The sequence below is a fragment of the Cynocephalus volans genome, chromosome 17 (genome assembly GCF_027409185.1).
Source record: "Cynocephalus volans isolate mCynVol1 chromosome 17, mCynVol1.pri, whole genome shotgun sequence".
Lineage (NCBI taxonomy): Eukaryota > Metazoa > Chordata > Mammalia > Dermoptera > Cynocephalidae > Cynocephalus > Cynocephalus volans.
This window is the reverse complement of record NC_084476.1, coordinates 2,576,371-2,594,218: the sequence shown is the minus strand read 5'-3', so window position 1 is coordinate 2,594,218 and position 17,848 is coordinate 2,576,371. Positions and strand designations below refer to the sequence as shown.

At 62.3% G+C, this 17,848-nt stretch overlaps 1 protein-coding gene across 1 annotated transcript; it reads right to left on the bottom strand.

The window, feature by feature from the left end:
• Positions 1–8,279: 8,279 nt before the first annotated feature.
• SOHLH1 (spermatogenesis and oogenesis specific basic helix-loop-helix 1) lies at positions 8,280–13,669 on the bottom strand. The gene is made up of 10 exons (XM_063082566.1): positions 13,611–13,669; positions 13,239–13,373; positions 12,386–12,533; positions 11,780–11,901; positions 10,843–10,940; positions 10,290–10,435; positions 9,927–9,954; positions 9,584–9,812; positions 9,083–9,150; positions 8,280–8,497 (listed from the first exon to the last, which is right to left on the bottom strand). The coding sequence occupies exons 1-10, from the start codon at positions 13,667–13,669 to the stop codon at positions 8,280–8,282; spliced, it is 1,251 nt and encodes a 416-aa protein (XP_062938636.1).
• Between the last annotated feature and the right edge of the window lie 4,179 nt (positions 13,670–17,848).

Sequence of the window (17,848 nt, the reverse complement as noted above, 5' to 3'; positions counted from 1 at the left end):
CAGATGTGGCTTCCCAGGGGGACGTCTCGCCAGGACTGGGAGGGACAGGGCCTGAGCGGGGACACAGGGGGACATGAGGTTCCCTGTATCTCAACAGCTTTGGGAAAGTGGTAAATTTTAAAAATGGAAAAAGACTTTTTGTTAAGAGGTGAAATGGACGGTCACCTTCCAGAGCTGGATTCAGCTCAGCAGAGACTGTTGAGTCCACCCCAGCCCCTGTGCTGGGTGTTCACGGGTGGTCACACCCACGGGCAGGAGACCCAGCAGCCAGCAGCTGACCTGGGACCTAAAGTAGAACTGATAAAACACTGGGCTGTCCTGGGCAGTGTGACCTTCCAGGAGCAGCAGGAACCCTGAGTCGGACCCGAGGGGTGGTAGACTGAGGCAGAAGCCTGGGCTGCTGGAGGAGCCCCTCTCTTCCCAGGCAGCTGTCCCCGCTCCTGCCTCACTGCAACCCTCAGGCCACCTCATCTCCCGGACACCCTCTCCCCAGGTTTCCAACCCTTTCCTGGAAACCAGGCCTGGTGGGGAGACACCCACAGAGAGCAGCCCACACTTGTGGCTGCACCAACATCTCCCCATCCAGGGCCACTCCCTGGGAGTTGTGAGGGGGATGGGACCCTCCTTGTGAGCTGGAACCTATATGGGCTTGGGTCCACACAGTCTGGGGAGCTATTGGGGACGCCCCTCGCCAGCGACAACATTGCACACAGACAATGCCGGGCCGGGGAAGGACGGAACCTCGCAGCCACAGGACTGCAGGCGAAGGGTGGCCCCACGGCTGGCCACATGGTGGTAACGGCAATGCCAGACTGACCTGTGCTGGGCCTGGCTCCTGTATCCTGGGTGGCTGTTCCTCAATCTTCAGCAAAGCCACACAGAGGACAGCGTTGGTGATGTCCACTCCCAGCTCAGCCCTGAGGGGTGGCCTCAGGCCCCCAGCCCTGCCTTCCCCAACACAGGCCTATCCCCGCTGTGGCCTCCCCCCTGCATCCAGCACTTTCTCTCTCAGCACTGGTCACCCAGCTCTGTAGACAGGACCCCAGGGGTCCAGTCCAGTTTCTGCTGTGGCCTGTGTGGGTGACTCCAGAAAGCCTCGCCCCAGTCTTAATGTCCTCACCCACAGAGGGAGCAGGATTCCAGGACGGGACTTCCAGAGCCCTTGCCACCCCTTAGCTCAGGCTCTTCTATCTCACTCAGCCGCCTTTCCTCTGCTGCCCAGGGGAGCCCCTTCACCCCCAATAACACCCCAAGGGGCGCCCCTTCCCCTCCTGGATGCAGCCTGAGCTCTCGTGCTGGCGTCTGAGGCCCTGCTGAGCGGCCCCTGCCTCTTGTGACCCAACCCCTCTGCCCCCACCCTCCAGGTGGCTTTCCTGAGCCCCGAGTCTACATGACCTGCCAGGCGCCCACATGCCCCAGTGACGTCCCCATCACCGGCCCAGCTGAGAACCCAGTCTGTGCAGGCCTGGTAGCCGGAGCCACAGGGGTGGGCCCTCAGTGAACCCTGGTGCGACCGTGAATGAATAAAAGATGAATAAACGAACGAACGAACGGCTTCCCTGTCTGCGAGGCCCAAGGCAGGCAACGGCCCCGAGGAGACCTGGGCTGAGCAGATGCTGCCCATCGCTGCACCTGCCACCCCCGGCTCACGCTGGGCACATCTGACACAGGAGGGGGAGAGGGTGATAAGAACAGCAGGTGCACCTGATGAGCAACTGAAGCTCAGGGACCTGGGAGAAAGAAGATGCTGGAAAAGCAGCCTGTCCAGGGAAAGGCCAGGCCGCCCCACCTCACCCAGCCTCATGCTGAGCCCCGCGTGGATCCATCCCCAGGGGAGATGACACGTCTACGGGCAGAGCTGGCCAGGAGCTGGGAGTTCTGGGTGCAGCCAATCCCTGCCCCTCTCCATGCCTCAGTTTCCCTTCCTGCCAGACAAGATGGTTGCTGGAGCCCTCCCAGCCTCACCATGGCCTAACCCGCTCCTGGGACAGCCCGAGGGATGCGCCAGGGAGGAACACAGGCGTGCCCCCCGCACCCTGCAGAGATGGAACAGCCTCCCACTGGCCTACCCTACGGGCCCCGTCCACCCCAGCCGGCTGACAGAGGGGGTCAGGCCATTAGGACTCTGTCTGCTGTCCAAGGGGCAAGAGCACAGGCTGGGGCGGCAGAAGACCACCGGCCCCCTTCTCCTTCCCTTTTGCACCTGCCTCTTTCCTGTTCTGGCCAGAGAGCTGGTGGGGAGGGGGCTTGAACCTGAGAACGAAGAGCAGCCCCAAATCAAAGGCCAGGGATGACAGTAACACCCGGGGGGGGGGGGGGGTGCAGAAGGGCTCAACAAAGAGGTGAGGAGGGGGCGTGATCATCGCCTGGGGGAACCTTCTCGGGAGAGAACACATGAGGGGAGAGAACACACGAGTCATCCCTTTGCGCTCACAAATGACCTAACAACCTAGGGCAGGTCCTCCCTCCCTGACCCATTGCCAGCGTGGGGGAGGGACAGCAGCAAGACAGGGTGGTCACTGAAGTTGCCTGCAGGTGGCAGCTTTCACAGCTGCTACTATAGGAAGCCAGGCCCAAGCCATGACATGACCCCATGTTCGGGCATCAGCATCAGGTGTCCTCAGAACAGCCCGAGGCAGGTATTCAGTGGAAAACAAGGGCAAGGAAGCCCAAAGAAAGGGGTGTGGCTGCCAGGGACAGAGAGAGAGGACCAAGGCTGGACCCCGCAGGTGGGGCCCGAAGCAGGTGCAGGCAGCAGGGGATGTCACCCAGCACGTTGCACCCCTCCCTGAGTCACCAGAGCCTGGCTGGTGCTGCCTGCAGCCCACCCCTTCAACCCGCCCAGGCACAGAAGGCAGAGCAGGTGGTGTGACACGAGCCACTACAGCCCTCCCCGGCTGAAAACCCAGCCAGGTCTCCCACTGGCTTGCAGTGGAGCCCAGGAGGCCCCGCCTGAGCCCACCCTCACCATCTCTCGGGTCTGCCAGACTCCACCAAGGAGCCCCGGCCTCAGGGGAGCTTCCTGCCCCCAGCATGGGGAGCCCCTTTGCTGTACCCCAAGGGCCGCCACCTTCTGGCCAGAACACTGGGGACAACTGTATCAAACTGGCTCCTGTCCCAGGCCAGGGAGCTCGCTCCAAGGCCGAGCGTCCCTCCAGGTGGTCTTTCTCTGCCATGTGGCGCCAAGGCCTGGGTCCACCCTGGAGGAGGAAGAGCCACGAACACCGTCCCCCGACCGGAGGAGTGTGGCAGCTGGGTTGTACGTCACAGCCCCGGGGACCCAGGCCGAGGCCCCGTCCCAGCGCCGAGGGTCAGGCTCTGCCCCAGCCCCTTCGCGTTTGCTCCTGCGCTGCTTGGCCTCCGCCCGCCTCCACCAGGAAGCCCCGGTGCCCACCTGTGCCTGCCTCTCTCCCCGCCTGCTCCCCGCTGCCAGGGCCGCTCCCCAGCTCGCTTCTTCGAGGAGGAGCCCATGTTTAGCGCTGTCTCTGCCCCCTTGGTCAGCCGGCTCCTGTCCCTCTCAGCAGCCCCCCGGAGCTGGTGGCAGAGCCTTCTCCGTCCTCACCTGCCTCCACGTCTGCGGCTCCAGTTGCCTTGTCCTCGGCTGGCTGCCACGAGCAGTCACCACCTCCTGGGCCTCCCTCCAGGGCTCAGCCTCTCCCTGGGCTACCCCGGGCAGCACCGTGGCTGGTCCACTGCTCTGGGCCTCACTAATCCAGGCTGTGGTTTGGGGCTACCCGCTGCCTCCTACACCCCCCCCTCGCCTCAGCACAAGCTGCCCCCATCCCAGGAGCCCCTGGCCCCAGCGTTCCCACGTCCCAAGCTTCCCTCTCGTCCGAAGGGACAGCTCTTTGTCCAGGTGCCTGATGGGTCCTCCTTGGTCTCAGTCTTCTGCACACACTACACAGACCTGAGTCCTCTTGGGAGGACGTCTAGATCCCTCTGCTTACCCACCCGTCCCCTTGCCCAACTCCTACGTGGTCAGGGTCTGGCCCTGCTGGGAGACAAAGCGGCTGGGGGAGAAGGGAACAGACGGCCCGACTGCCGGGGCTGGGTTTACCCCAGAAAACGGAGTCCCTTCACCTGTCCCGGCACTAAAGTGGCCTCTTTAGACAGTTGACTTTAAAACCCATTTGTGGGTCCCTGAGGTGCGTATTCCACGCACGGCTCGGTCACAGATTGTGATGCTCCTCGGAGCACCTGCTGTGCCCCAGGACCCAGGGACCCCGGGGAACCACAGGGCGCCCACGGGGCATCTCCCCCACTGCAGGAGCTCGGGCTTCGAAAGCCGCTCGGTGAAGCCCAGTGCCACTTCGGCCACCTGCGCCAAGCCCCTCTAACCGCCCCGTGGACGTGGGCACTTTGCTCAAGGTCCTGTGAACATGGTTTCAGAAGCTCCGGATTCCAGAGATAACTGCACTTCACACTCGGCCACCTCCAGGAGAAAACAGATCCCCAAGGGCCCGCCTGAGACTCGTCACTCAGCAGCCTTCACCCTTCAGTGCTCTGCCCCCCACCAGAGGGCACGACGACGGCCCCTCACGACATGCAGCGGTCTGGGGCCTCTGCGCTCCCTCCCTCCCCGACCTTTGCTGTTTCCCGGCCGCCCCAGCACCCTGGGCCACGGGTATCCAACTCCCCCAGGCCTGGCAATGACTGGGAATCGGGCTTCCAGAACAGGTGGCCCTTTCCTCTGCCAGGTGGGTGCAGGAGGAGCCAGGTCCTTGGGGAGAACAGTGAAGCCTGCCAGTCACGGCAAGGGACAAAGTGGCACCCGGGGTGAGAGCTGATGGGGGGATGCCCCAGAGAGAACTTTAATGAAGCCCTGCCCCACCCCCCTCCAACTCCTAAATATAAACCCATGATCACTGGTGTGCCCACCTGGGGAGCAGCTTCCTAAACCCACTGCTCTGGCCAAGAAAAGCTGTAATTTGGCTCAGAAGAACAAGGCCCAGAAGTGGAGAAGGCGTGCAGGGTGCAGCTGTGGCACGGCTCTCACCCCACACCACCTTTCAGCTCCAGGAGCCCCCACCGGCCTGGTCCTTGTCCCTGCACTCACCTGGCAGGACACAGGACAGCAGAAGGGGCCAGGCCCTGGCACAGCCAGCCCAGGGTGGGTGCCCAAAGCCCCCCACCTTCCCAGGATGCAGTGAAAGGAACACAGGACCCTGGGGGCTGAGGCAAAACTGAAAAATCAGCCCCGGCCACTCCTGAAGCCCACTCCCCAGGGAGCAGGCATCACTGATCAATCATGGCTCCACTCCCCCGCCCCCACCCCCCAGCCAGGCTGCGCCTCAGGGTCACTCTCAACACTGGCTCCAGGCAGCACAGAACATGAACCCCACCTGCCTCCTGGAACAGGTCCTGTTCCTCACCCGCCAGCAGGCAGCCTGGGCGGAAGGACAGCGTCTTCTCTCTCTACCCCCCACCCCCAGCTCAGAACAAGGTCGAGTCCTGGTTCTGTGACCTCACCCACAGGTGCTGAGGGTTAAGCCAGCTTGTGGGGGGAACAGGTGGAGCTCTTCCAGGTGAGCTTGGCCAGAGCAAAGGGCTTCCTCGTGGCCAGGAACGTGGTCAGCGTCATGCTTGGCCACACACAGACCTCTGACTTCAAAGCCCAGTGGATGCAACAAGTCTGCAGAGCTGGTGGGGCTGGGCCTTCCCACGTGCTTTGCAGGGCAGAGCTCAGACCGCTCCGTGACTCCGCCCAAGACCCCCCTCTGGGCTGCAGAAGAACCTGATGGCCACATGCCCGCCTCAGGCCCACGGCAGCGCTGGCAGGGACCACCCTGGAAAGGTGCTGGACCAGCTTCAGGGAAGGAGCTCCCCTCTCCATTTGACTAGGGTAGTGGACACGGAGAACTGGGGCACCACACAAGCACACGGGGGCCAGTCAGCCAGGACCCCAAAACCCTGCAGCATCTCTCACCATCCCCAGATGGCACTGGCCTGCTCTTGAGATGCACATGCACAACACACGGGTGCACACACGTGCATATACACCACACACAGTGTACATACACTGCACAAACATGCACACACACCCACACACGAGTATACACACATACAGGTGCACATGCATAAACGCACATGGATATGCACACAAGTGCACACACCACACACATGGGTATACACTGTGCATAGACACACAGCTGTACGTACAGTGCACAAACACCAACACACGGGTGTATACACATGGGTGGGCACACACACACCTCACACAGGCACAGAGGCAGTGCACACCCACAGGTGTGCACGCACAACACAATGGGTGTACACTGCACAGACATGCTGGAGTTTGGATGTGTTGTCCCCTCCAAAACTCGTGGAAATTTATCTCCAATGCCACAGTATTGGAAACTGAGTCATGGGGGCGGATCCCTCATGAATGGATTAATGGTCTCCCTGGGGGAGGGGGGATTGAGTGAGTTCTCGCTCTATTAGTCCCCGCAAGAGCTCGTTGCTTAAAAAGACCCTTGCACCTCTCTCTCTCTCTTGCCTCCTCTCTCACCATGTGATCTGCTTGCACCCACTGGCTGCCTGCCACTTTCTGCCATGAGTAGAAGCAGCCTGAGGCTCGTACCAGATGCAGCTGTCCCAGAATTGTAAGCCAAATAAATCTTTTCTCTATAAATTACCCAGTCTCACGTATTTCTGTCATAGCAACACAAAATGGACTAAAACACGTGCATACACAGGTGCACTCACACAACATAGTAGTACACATTGCACAAACACATCGATAGGTATACATACATGCGTGCACACACGTCTATGCATATGCAAGCAAGTACACGTATATTTGCAAGCATACACCACACAAGCATGCACACACACAGACACGTGCGTATACATGCTCTCCTAGGTGACAAATGAGGTCAGGGGCTGCCAACTGATGGTGGATGAGCTAGCACAGCACACACACTACGGAGAGCGGCCACGATCCTTTGAGCTCTCAGGATCTGGAGCGTCGCCAGCGCACCAGCAGCAAGGTTGGAGGAGAACTGAGGAGGCCATTCCACAGAAAAGACTCCTGGGCACTGCTCCATGGGCCAGACACCTGGAGACTTCTCCCTTCTCTGCACCAGGGTCAGCAACATGAACCCTCAGGAGGGGAGGGGAGGGGGAGGGTGTGGTCCTGAGGCTGGTGGTCTACAGCCCACAGCATCCACACCTGGACCTGGGCCACCTTCCGAGGACCAGCAAATGATCAGGTCCACTACCCCCAAAAGCCTCCTGCCCCTTCTCTTGGCTGTGAGGGTTGCCCCTCCCAAGGCCCAAAGTCTGTGCTGACGCTCACTCCATGGAGCCTCCAAGTTGATGTGCCTTCCTCCCATACCAGCCGCCACAAGGCCTTTGTCAGAGATGACACCCGGAAACGAAAGGAAGCCTCTGGTGGCTGTGGGGGTGGGCTGCGAGCAAGCATGAGGGGCAGCCTGGGCTGGAGGGGGGATCTGAGATTCTCAAGACTGCATCCTCCCCCACGGGGGCAGCAACTGCTTAGACCCCTGGAACACATACTGACCTAAGAAGGTTCACGGGGGGCTGGGGCCCAGTGTATCCAGACATGGACAGCAGGGCGAGCCCCTGGCCAGCTAGGACAGAGACCTGTGCCCATTTTTACCACGGACGAAAGGCCTGTGGGCACCTAGGGTGGGTCTGCTCGCACCCCTCATGGTAACCCAGCCCTTTCCCAGATGCCAGAGGTTGGGGGGTAGGGGGGCCAGGTCCAGATGCTGAGGGTCATGTGGCCTCTGCCCGGGGTTCCCCAACAGCCATATGCCCAGCAGCGCAGAGGTGACCAGCAGAAAAGGTGGAGGTGAGCCCAAGCTGCGGCAGGACACCAGGCTCTTCTCAAAAGGACCCCCGTGCAGCCCATACACCCAGCCGGCCCCACAGCACAGAGACACACTGACAACGGAGGAGCTCACAGACCAGCCTCTGGACATGAGGTGCTATGGGGGGCGGGGCCTGGAACCCCTCTCACCCCAGACACCAAGACTAGGTTATTTAGGGATTCCACAAAGCTGAGAACTTTCCAGAACAAAACCCCAGGCAGCTGCCTGCGTTCTGAACGGAGGTGGTGAGATCTGCCCAATAAACCAAATTAACTGCACAAAAGATCTGGACGTTCCGCCTCCTCCAGGAAGCCTGAATGACTCAGGTTTTTCTCTTTAATACTCAGCCTCACTCACATGGGAGCCCAGCTGCAACCCAAGCCCCGATAAAACGCCCAGGCAGGCAGCAGGAACACACGCTGCTCCAGAGAGGCGGGACACCAGCTAGCAGGCAAAGAAGTCAGGGAAGAGGCTGTCCACCTCGTCCCTCAGGCTCAGGCCCACGCGGCCTGCGTCCGAGCCCCACGGCTCCAGGGGACTGTCCTGCAGCTCCTGGGAGGCAGGCTGGGAGTCGCCCACGAAGTTCGTCTCTGCCCTGTCCGGAGAGCTGCTCCTGGCTGGGGCCCAGGCAGGGGCACCATCTCCTCTGCTCTCCAGGGACCCTGCAAACAAACAGGACACATCAGTAGAGCAGACAGACGGGTGTTCCAGAAGCCTGGAGCAGGCAAGTGGGGTCAGAGCGCAGGATCTCCCTGTCTGTCGTACCTGTTCCACCAGAATCCCTCTGCTCGTCTGAGAGAGAAACAGCAGCCCTGCCTTGTCCTCCCAGCATGGAAGCCTGTGCTGGGGTGCCCAAGCCCACACCTGGCTCCCAGAACCAGGAGGTCCCCCAACACTAAATCCCAAAGGGGGCAGTCACTCAATACAACATGGGTCCCGATGCTCTTGCAGGCCGGCCCAGGACCTCGCCACTGGGCAATACGGAGTTCCACTCAAGACCAGCTCCACAGGCCACACACACTCCCCAACTAACACGCGCTCACACTTTACGTCGAATCCCACTGCCCGTCACGCTAACAACCAGCAGCAGAGGCGGCAGTGGGGGCTCAGACACAGGGACCCCCATCACTCAGAAGGCTGGGCCTGGGTAGCACCTCCCCCCACAACTTTCCCCAGCCCCATGTGGGGTGGGCTGAGGCCACAGCCTGTGCTGGAAAAGGCAGCCCTGGACCCAGGGCCCCACTCACCCAGCAACCACTCGGGACTGGCAGTCAGCAAGGACGTCCCATCCTCCACGTCAGATCCCCATGCAGACCTGCAGAAAGAAGACCCCCCCGAGTGACCGCAGGCAGACCCAAGCAAGCCCTTGCCATTCAAGGAAACCACTCAGTCCTCAAGTCCTGGAAAGGCAGCTGCAGGATTAAGGATGAGCCGGGGCATGGCTCCTGCTAGCTCTGCCCAGCCCCATCCAGAGAAAGTGCAGAAGCCACCCCTGCCTCCCACACCGAGGCCACAGGGCCGTCCTGTCTCGTCCTGAGGGGCATCTCTGCTGGGGCTGCTCTGGCCTCAGCCTCACTCCCTCTCCCCCCTTCCCTACCCAGCTGGTGTGAAACGAACTTGTCTTACTATCAGCCAAAACAAAGGACGATTAGCAAGACAGAAGTGTTCTACAAACACATTAGAAAGCCACATGGCAAGTCTGGCTAATCCCTGGCCCACAGATGCACAGCAAGAAGGGACACACCCACCTGTCACCCAGCACAGGTGTCAGAGTCCCCTCGGACTCCGCAGCCGGCCCTGTCACAGGTGCGGCGGCCCCACCCACGGGCCCAGCCGGGCCCAGCCAGCTGGGAGCCGCCTCGCTGGAGCTCATGTCGGGGGAGGTCAGCGGCCGCGGGTAGGAAGGCCACAGCGAAGGCAGCCTCTGCACCTTGGAGAGACTCGAGGCTGGAGACCAGGGCGCCAGGCTGACAGGCTCTGTGGAGAGGGTAGACACGGTCAGCCTTCCCCACCCAGCCCACAGGCCACCCCTACCATAGCTCTCAGCTCTCGGGCTCAGTCCGCACACACAGACAGCACCAGCCCTGCCACCTGTGTCCTGCAGGGGGGCGCAAGGAAGCTGAGAAACAGGCAACAGAAAAGTAGAGAGATGAACAGCCGGAAATGGGATGGCCAACACCCAGCGTCAGGGAGGTTTCCTGGAGGAGACCGATTCAGCCTCGGGTTGACCACATGGGGCTCAGGCCTCTGGCGGGGGACCCTCTGGGTGCTGGCTCCCCCCTCCGTCTGCCAATGATCCCCAACCTCAGGCTCTGGCCTCAGACCTGCTTCTGCCCGTGGCTTCTCTGCCCTATGTGCCCTGCCATGTGGGTTCCAGAGTCCCCTGGTGATACACCACTGGCAGCATCTGGGACCCAAAAACCAGCCACAAGCACACAGGAACAGCAAGGTCACCACAAAGCAGTGCCACTGCCGGCAGCTGAACGCAGAAGTGGTCAGCTGGGGAACCAGGACAGAGCCAAGTCCTTCTACGTCCCCACACTTCCTGCAGACCCAGGGACCCACGGAGACCCAGGTGAAGGAGTTGTAGGGGCCCTGTCCTTGGGAAGCAGAAGCAGGTCAGATTGACCAGCCTGGACCCTCTATTCCCTGGGGCAGAGGGCATCCTGGGGGGAAACGGGATGGAGGAACAGGCCAGGGACAGACTCTGGCTGAGACACACGCTGGCCCCCAGCCTGCTCCCTTCCGGGACCCGGGACCGTCCACTCCCCGCCCCCCCCAAGAGCACACGTCCTACTTTACATGAAGACCAAGCACAGGACGGGGCCCTGCCAGGTTGTCCTCCACACGCAGGTTTTCCACAAACGCGGACGTGAGGCCTCGACTCCTGTTCTGACACACACCCCACTGTTCTCAAGGTCCAAACGATGCCTGGTCCCGATCTTGCCCCGCTCACCTCTGCACGAGGACCCCTCACTTGGCTCTGCTTACACATACTCACACTTACCAGGAAGGGCAGACGGCCTGTCCAGCACTTCAGACAACTGCGACCGGCCCTCGCGTTCATCCATACCCGGGGTTGCACAGCTCAGGGGGTCCTGCTGCCTGGATGATGCACAGACAAAAGGGAGAGAGCCCTGAACCCCACGGGTTGGAGGAAAACCCGATACCTGAACTGAAGGTTTCTAAAAGCGCCTGCGAGTCTGGGGTCCTGAAAACAGTGCATTGATAAAGGCTACCCCACTCTCTCACCCCAGCAGCACAGACCCCGGGCTCCAGGATACCACCTCAAGACACCTGAGGACCGGCTGGGCCTCTGAGCCAGCCCAGCAATCTCCTGTCTAAACAGTCTCTCTCTGCACACTGCCTCCCCAACCCCCTCCCCAATTCCAGATCATTCCACAACTAACCAGCTGCTGGTCTGGAGCCCTAGCTTTCTGTTGGGGGTAAAATAGATAAGCCTAGACAGTGGCAGACAATCCTCCGCACAGTCACCTGTCACTCTGAAAAAGGACCATAGTATCCTGGATTCAGAACACTTTAGTCCTGAAGCCTGAGGGGCCTGCCACTGGGGAGAAGGCACACCTCCGCAGAGACCCACCTACAGAGTTCCCGTCCACACAGAGGCCCAGAGCCAACCCTGCAGGTGAGAGCTGGCCCGACGGGAGAGAGCACTGGGTCTCCCCTCCCCCCGCCAGTCCCTTTCCTCGAGTTTGCTGACCTAGATGTCCTTTGTAGACACTCATAGCCATCATCTCGATCCTGACACCTCTGAATTACCCAAGACAACATCACTACTACCACAGAACGAGCCCTCTACAAGGAACTAATTGTCAAAACCAAGCGAGGCCTCCCCCTCCCAAGATCGTGTGTAAGGGAGTGCTCTGTGCCTGCTGTCCCCAAAGTCACACGGTCCTGCAGGGTGGGCCCCAGGGGACACTCACAGAGTCACCCCAGACACTCCTGTCCCGGAATCTGGCCTGCCTGCTGGAACCTGACTGGACAGGACCACTTGCAGAACATTCTTCTGCCATGCCTGCCAAGTCTCTTCAGAGGAAGCAAGAACCTGAAATTTAAATGCACACAGGACACAGCAGCAGCAGGGGTCAGGCTGGTCTTCAGCACCCAGGAGAGACTCCGGGAGGAGACAGCAGCCTCTCTCAGGGGCCAAACATGCAAGGAAATGATCTACCCGGTACTCCCCCAGGGCTTAAAGGGGGCCCAACCCCCGAATGCCCCCCAACCCCCGAATTCCTCCCCTCCAGCCAGCAGTGAGCATCAGAGCAGTTGACCATCAACAAGACTTGGGGCAACATGACCCCCATGAGTAGAGACTCATACCCTCCTGAAGAGGAACAACACGTAAATTTCCAACAAATGGAAAAGTGCCCCGCTGGAAACGCAGCCAGCTCCGGCTTTGGAGAGCAAGGGAGGCCATCAGGGAAGGGTGGCCGGGGCTAGGAGGGGACAGCGCTGCCTCCAAGGGTGGCGAGATCCCTATGAGCGGCTCCCCTGCAGAAGGCTGACCAGGCCATCGGCTGACAACTCACAGTGCGCCGTCCGTGGCCAGGCACCAGGGCGTGGGCGAGCCGGAGATACTGCACCGCCATCTCCAGGACCGAGACCATGTCCTCCCGCCGGCCATCGAACTGGGGCAGCAGGTCCCGCAGGCGCTCGCAGCTCACCGAAATCCGCTTCCTGCTTCCCGACCAGCAACAACGTCCATGAGCCCTACCCGGCTCCGGCCACCGAAACCGCCCGTAGGGCAGCCCTAGGGCTTCACGAGGCCAGGGCCACCGATTCGCTCCCCAAAGGCTCCGAACCCTCCGGGATCCAAACCCGGGCACAGACCGGCCCGGACCCCTGCACGGGGCGGCAGGCCGCGCACACGTGTGCCGCCCAGCCCAGGCCCGGATCCCTGCACGGGGCGGCAGGCCGCGCACACGTGTGCCACCCAGCCCAGGCCCGGACCCCTGCACGGGGCGGCAGGCCGCGCACACGTGTGCCGCCCAGCCCAGGCCCAGACCGTCACTGCTTTGCACGTAGGGAAGGGAGAAAAGGATCCGAAGCCCCACCGCGGGTTCGGATCCTATATAGGAATGGCCGGTGCACTCACTGGCTGAGTGTCGGTCACGAAAAGGACAAAAAACAAACAAACAAACAAAAGAAACAGGATCCCAAATGCACAGCCTCAAAATGCGCAGGCTTCAGACCACACAGGGGGCTGTGGACACGGCCCCCGGCACCCCACCCCCACCCCCACGTGGGTTTTCTTGCTTATCTCGAAGAAGCACCCTGGGCCCTTCACCAGACAGACCCGGCGGGCCTGTCCCAGCCGCCTGAAACCAGCTTCAGCCAGAACCTGCCCTCCTCCCCACCCCTGCGAGGCCCCAGGGCGCTCACCTGCGCTCCCGCTCGCTGATCACGTTCCTTGGGAGGCCGGAGCCCAGACTCTGCGCCTCCGGAGGGGCCGTGACCAGGCCCGAGCCCTGGGCGGGGTCCTCCCAGCAGGACAGGGCACCAGGCTGGGAAGAGCCGCTGCCGAGAAAAGACCCGAGAGTTCCAGGCTCTGAGTCCCGAAAAACGCCTCCGGAAGGGCGTCTCTGGGGGCGGCTGGAGGACAAAGCCTGCACCCTCTGCCTCCACCAGCCCCGGGGCCTGCCCCAGGTGGGCCGTGCAGGCTGGAGACCTGAAGACCCCCACTCATGCGCTGGAAATGAGAGGAGGCGCCCCGCGGGACACCAGGTGCACCCTCACCGCCCCCCAGGTCCTCACCAGCCTCCCTCGGAGGCAGGGGCACGTGCGACCCCAATCTCCAGCCCCGGGGACTCCATGAGCTCCAGTGCCGGCGCAGCAAAAAGGACCAGGCGGAAGGACCCCCCCCCCTGCGACCACGCCTGCACCCAGCTGCCCCGCCCTCTCACGTGCACCCCGCCCCCCACCACGTGCCTCTCACCCCACGCCCCACCCCCACCACGTGCCTCCCACCCAGCGCCCCGCCCCCACCACAAGCCCTGCGTGGTCCACGTGCTGCAAGCCTCCTCCCACAGAGAAGTTGCTAGAAAGTGCCAGTATGTGGGGGGTTCTCAGCCTCCGGACCTAACTCGTGCCCTTGCCCTTCCTGGGGGTCTGCTCAGTTCCCACTCAGGCGTGATCTCTGTCCTCCTGCCCACCCTTGGGTGCCCCTTGAGCGATGTGGAGACCGGCCCTGTCCTCAAAGAGCTCACAGCTGACTTGGGAGTCGGGAGGCTGGTCCGAACATTGTTTAGCCAAGGTCGTGGGACTCGGGTGAGTTAGGGGAGGGGTGGAGGGTGCCCATCTGATCCAGCGTCCTCCAGGCGTGCCCTTCCCCCTTCCTGCGTGAGTCACCCGGGGTCAGGAGGCGCCCTGCCCTCCCAGCGCACCCGCACAACCCGCCCCTGCCCAGGCCTTCCGCATACCCCGGGCCTGGCCCTCACTCGCTGGGTTCAGCCCCAGCTCCACATCCTCAGACCCCCAGACTCCAACAGGTTTGGGGGGAAGCTCCTGTAGATCCACACTCGGAATGTTCCCTGCGAGTGGCCCCTGGTCTCTGCTCACCTCCTCCCTGAATCTCAAGGCGCCGCTTTGGTGCTGGGTTTGCAAATGCTCTTCAATAAATGTGTTGGGTGAATGACAGGAGAAGGTGAGGAAAGGATGGGAGAGCGGGGACCTTCCTCTTTCATGGAGGTGGGTGGCTAGGGGAAAGCAGCGCGTGGAGAAGGGTGGATACTAAGATTGTATTTCACGTGGGAGGACGTCCCTGGGCTCATGTTGGGGACAGTGGCTGGGGGAGGTCACAGGGGAGGCCACACACAGCTCAGCCTTGTACTGCGGAGGGGGGCACGGATCCTTCCCTCAGAAGGGCGCAAGAGGGAGCTGGGGCTGGTGCCACCGCAGTAGGGGGCGTCTGCCCAGAGTGCAGGATGTGGGACGGGGTTAGAGGACGAGAAGGTGGGGCTCTGGGCTGGTGCTCTGGGTGGGACTTTGGGTGATGGGACTGTTATCAGCCAGAGGTGAGTAGAAGGTGGCAGGAGCAGCACCTAGGCCTGCTGCAGATGGATGTCGTGTGACGTGAAGGTGCCACCTGTGGCCCAGGCAGCCTGAGGAGGCAGCGGGTTGGCCAGGGCTGCAGGTCAGATGTCGAGGAGGACCAGCACGCGTGGTGATGTGGGTACAGGGCGTCAGGCCACGTAGGAGAAGAGGCAAAGTCTTGACGGGGTTGTGGCCTGGGATTGAGGGAGGGAGTCAGGCAGGGGACAGATGTGGGGAGAAGGATGGGGAGGGGGCCTGAGGCTGGGTCAAGGAGCAAGGGGGACAGGTTCCACTCGGCTCAGGGCCAGGCCAGCCCGCCACACGGAAGTGGCAGCTCCAGCGCCCATGTGGCCACGTCACACTCAGCCTGGGGCTGGTTTCTGTTTTCTGCGGGGGTTGTGCGATAGAGCCAAGAAAGGCTTGGGGACATTAAGTTGTGCCAGCAAGTGTGAGGCCCTTGCATTTGTGGGGATGTGAGGAGAGGGCAGCTCCCTGACATTGGAAAGGCTGTACCGCGGACAGACCCAGTAGAGCAGACTGGCTGGGGTGCCTGTAGGAGCGCAGGAGGAGGGGACTGCAGCAGAGACCCCACTCAGCCTGGCTGGAGGTCAGGGCCTTAGGCCCTATCTCCTCCCTGCGCCTGGCTGGGGAGGGATGGACAGGCTGGCATTCTGGGGCTTGGTTCTACCATGGCAGAATGGAGCCAACTTTGGGTTTCCGTAAAGCCCTCAGAAATGACGCCAAGCTTGTCAGACCCTCCTACTACTGACAACGCATATAATTATCTGTAATCGCTCGGCCTGCGGGGCTCCTGTTGAATGGCTGGCAACACACGCAGGCAATGTGCCCTCTAAGTGGTGATATGAGTTCCGGAGGCGGGACCGGCCTGCACAGTGGCACGCACAGCTGCTAATCAGGTGATAGTTCTGGCAGAAAGGCCACCATCCTGCTGGGGGTGGCACCCAGCCAAGGGTGGTGGGATCCCAGCTTCAGCATCTCTCTCTCTCGGGACCCGGGGAAAAAAAGCCCCCAAGATGCGCCACTGTCCGTGAGCTGGGTGGGGGACACAGGCTACAACCCCTTATGGGGACTTCAGAGCAGCCTAGATCTCGTCCAAGTTCCCCCAACCCCAGCCCCAAAAGCGTCTGTGTTCAGTCTGCTGTCTCCTGGAGGCAAACATGGAGGGGCCTCAGGAGAGACCCTGGGGGTGTGGGGACCATGAAGTACACACCATGTGCCCTCCAGATTGGCCCTGGTCCAGCTCTGCCTCGGGGAGCCCCTCATACTGACCATGCCCTCCCCCCTTCATGCAGCAGGCTGGGTTGGCAGCCCAGGCTTTGAGAAAAAATGCGTGGGTTGATGTCTCAGCTACTTCCACCCCTGTCTGAGTCCCCAGTCCCTCTCTGCTTCCTCTCTCTGTCTCTCACTCTGTGTTCTGTCTCTGCCTGTCTCTCTCTGTCTCTGTGTCTCTGCCTCTCTCTGTCTTCTCCTATCCCCATTGCCATGGTCCTGGTCCAGTGAGGGGTCTGGGCAGCGCTGCAGACCAACAAAGGCTCCCGAGCGCCGGGGATAGAACTCGAGGCCTCCCCCCACCAGGCTCTCCCTGAAGCCACCTGGGCCAGGGTACCTCGTGTGTGGCAAGTATATGGGGGGGGGGGGGTGCAGCAGGACCCTCTGCTCACCGGACTTAACCTTGAGTCATTGGGCTGCAGCACCTGAGGGTGGGGGGCCCCTCCTCACTAGCAGTTTGAAAGGTGCTGTGAGCATGAGGGGGTGGAGAGCGCGGGGTGCAGGCGGGCATGGGTCAGGTGCTCTCAGTCCCCCCACGTGAGGTCTAGACGGTGCCCCCAGGCCCGGCCCCCGGGTTCCTCCGCAGTGTGTGTGGCGCGCACGTTGAGACGCCTGCGCGCTTCGCCCAGGGGTCGCCGTGCAGGTTTCTGCCTGATGGATCCGGGCCCAGGGCGGGGACCCCAAACACGAAGGGCCAGCGCCCCCTGCGCCCCGCGGAGGCCCCTGCAGGACTGAGCCCCATCCCACCGTGGAGGCCCCCGGCGGCGCGCTCGGGGTTGTCTAGCCATGGGAGCGCCCCTCCTGTTTTCCGGGGTCACGCGAGCTCCAAGGGCGCCGATGGAGGCGGTCCCGGGGTGGGGATGCGGGTGAGTCCCCGCCCCCCGCCCTGTCCCCAGCCTGGGCCCGGCTTTTTTCCTCCCTGATCTGAGGGGGAAAAAATGTGTTTGGGGCAAAGTGAAGAAAGAAGTCGGCGGTGGCTCCCGACTGGCTTCTGGCTCGGCTCCGGGTCCGAGCTGCTCCCCGACGGGGCGCGCAGCCCGGGAGCATCTGCCGGGGGGCGCGGGGCGGGGGCTACACCAGTGGCACCTTCAGAGTTTGACGACGGCTGCTGCACCCCCAGGTACGTCTGCGCGCCCTCCCCCGCGCTGGGAGACCCCGGTCGGGGCTAGCGGCACCCCCAGAGCCCCGCACCCTGCAGGACCCCTGTCCCGGGGCCCCTCATCCCTGGGACCCGCTGGCGCCCTCTCCGACTGCGTGGGGAACAGGGGCGCCCTCAGGGCGGGGCCCCACTTACTGGAATGAACAAGCCGCTTCCGGCCCTCGGTCCTCTCCCTGAGCGCGAGGTCGAGCTTTAGATGCGGCCTCCGAGCCACTCTGGGGGCCTGGGCAGGCGGCCCGCGAAGCTGGGGGACCCTGCCTGACGGAGGGAGAGGACCGCAGCGCCTCCCAGACCCTGCGGCCGAGCCTGGGGAGGGGGTCATCTCTCCTGCGTGGGGGTGGCAGCGCTGGGCCCAGATGGGACACAGGGCAAAGGTGCCCAGACAGTAGGGGGTCTTCCAGGGCAAGCCTTCCCAGGAAGAGCCACCCACTGGGAAGTGGGGTGTAAGTGGCTGCCGGAGCATGGCCGGAGGGCTGGAGTCCCGGGTTCCAGGAGCTTGGCAATTTTCGGC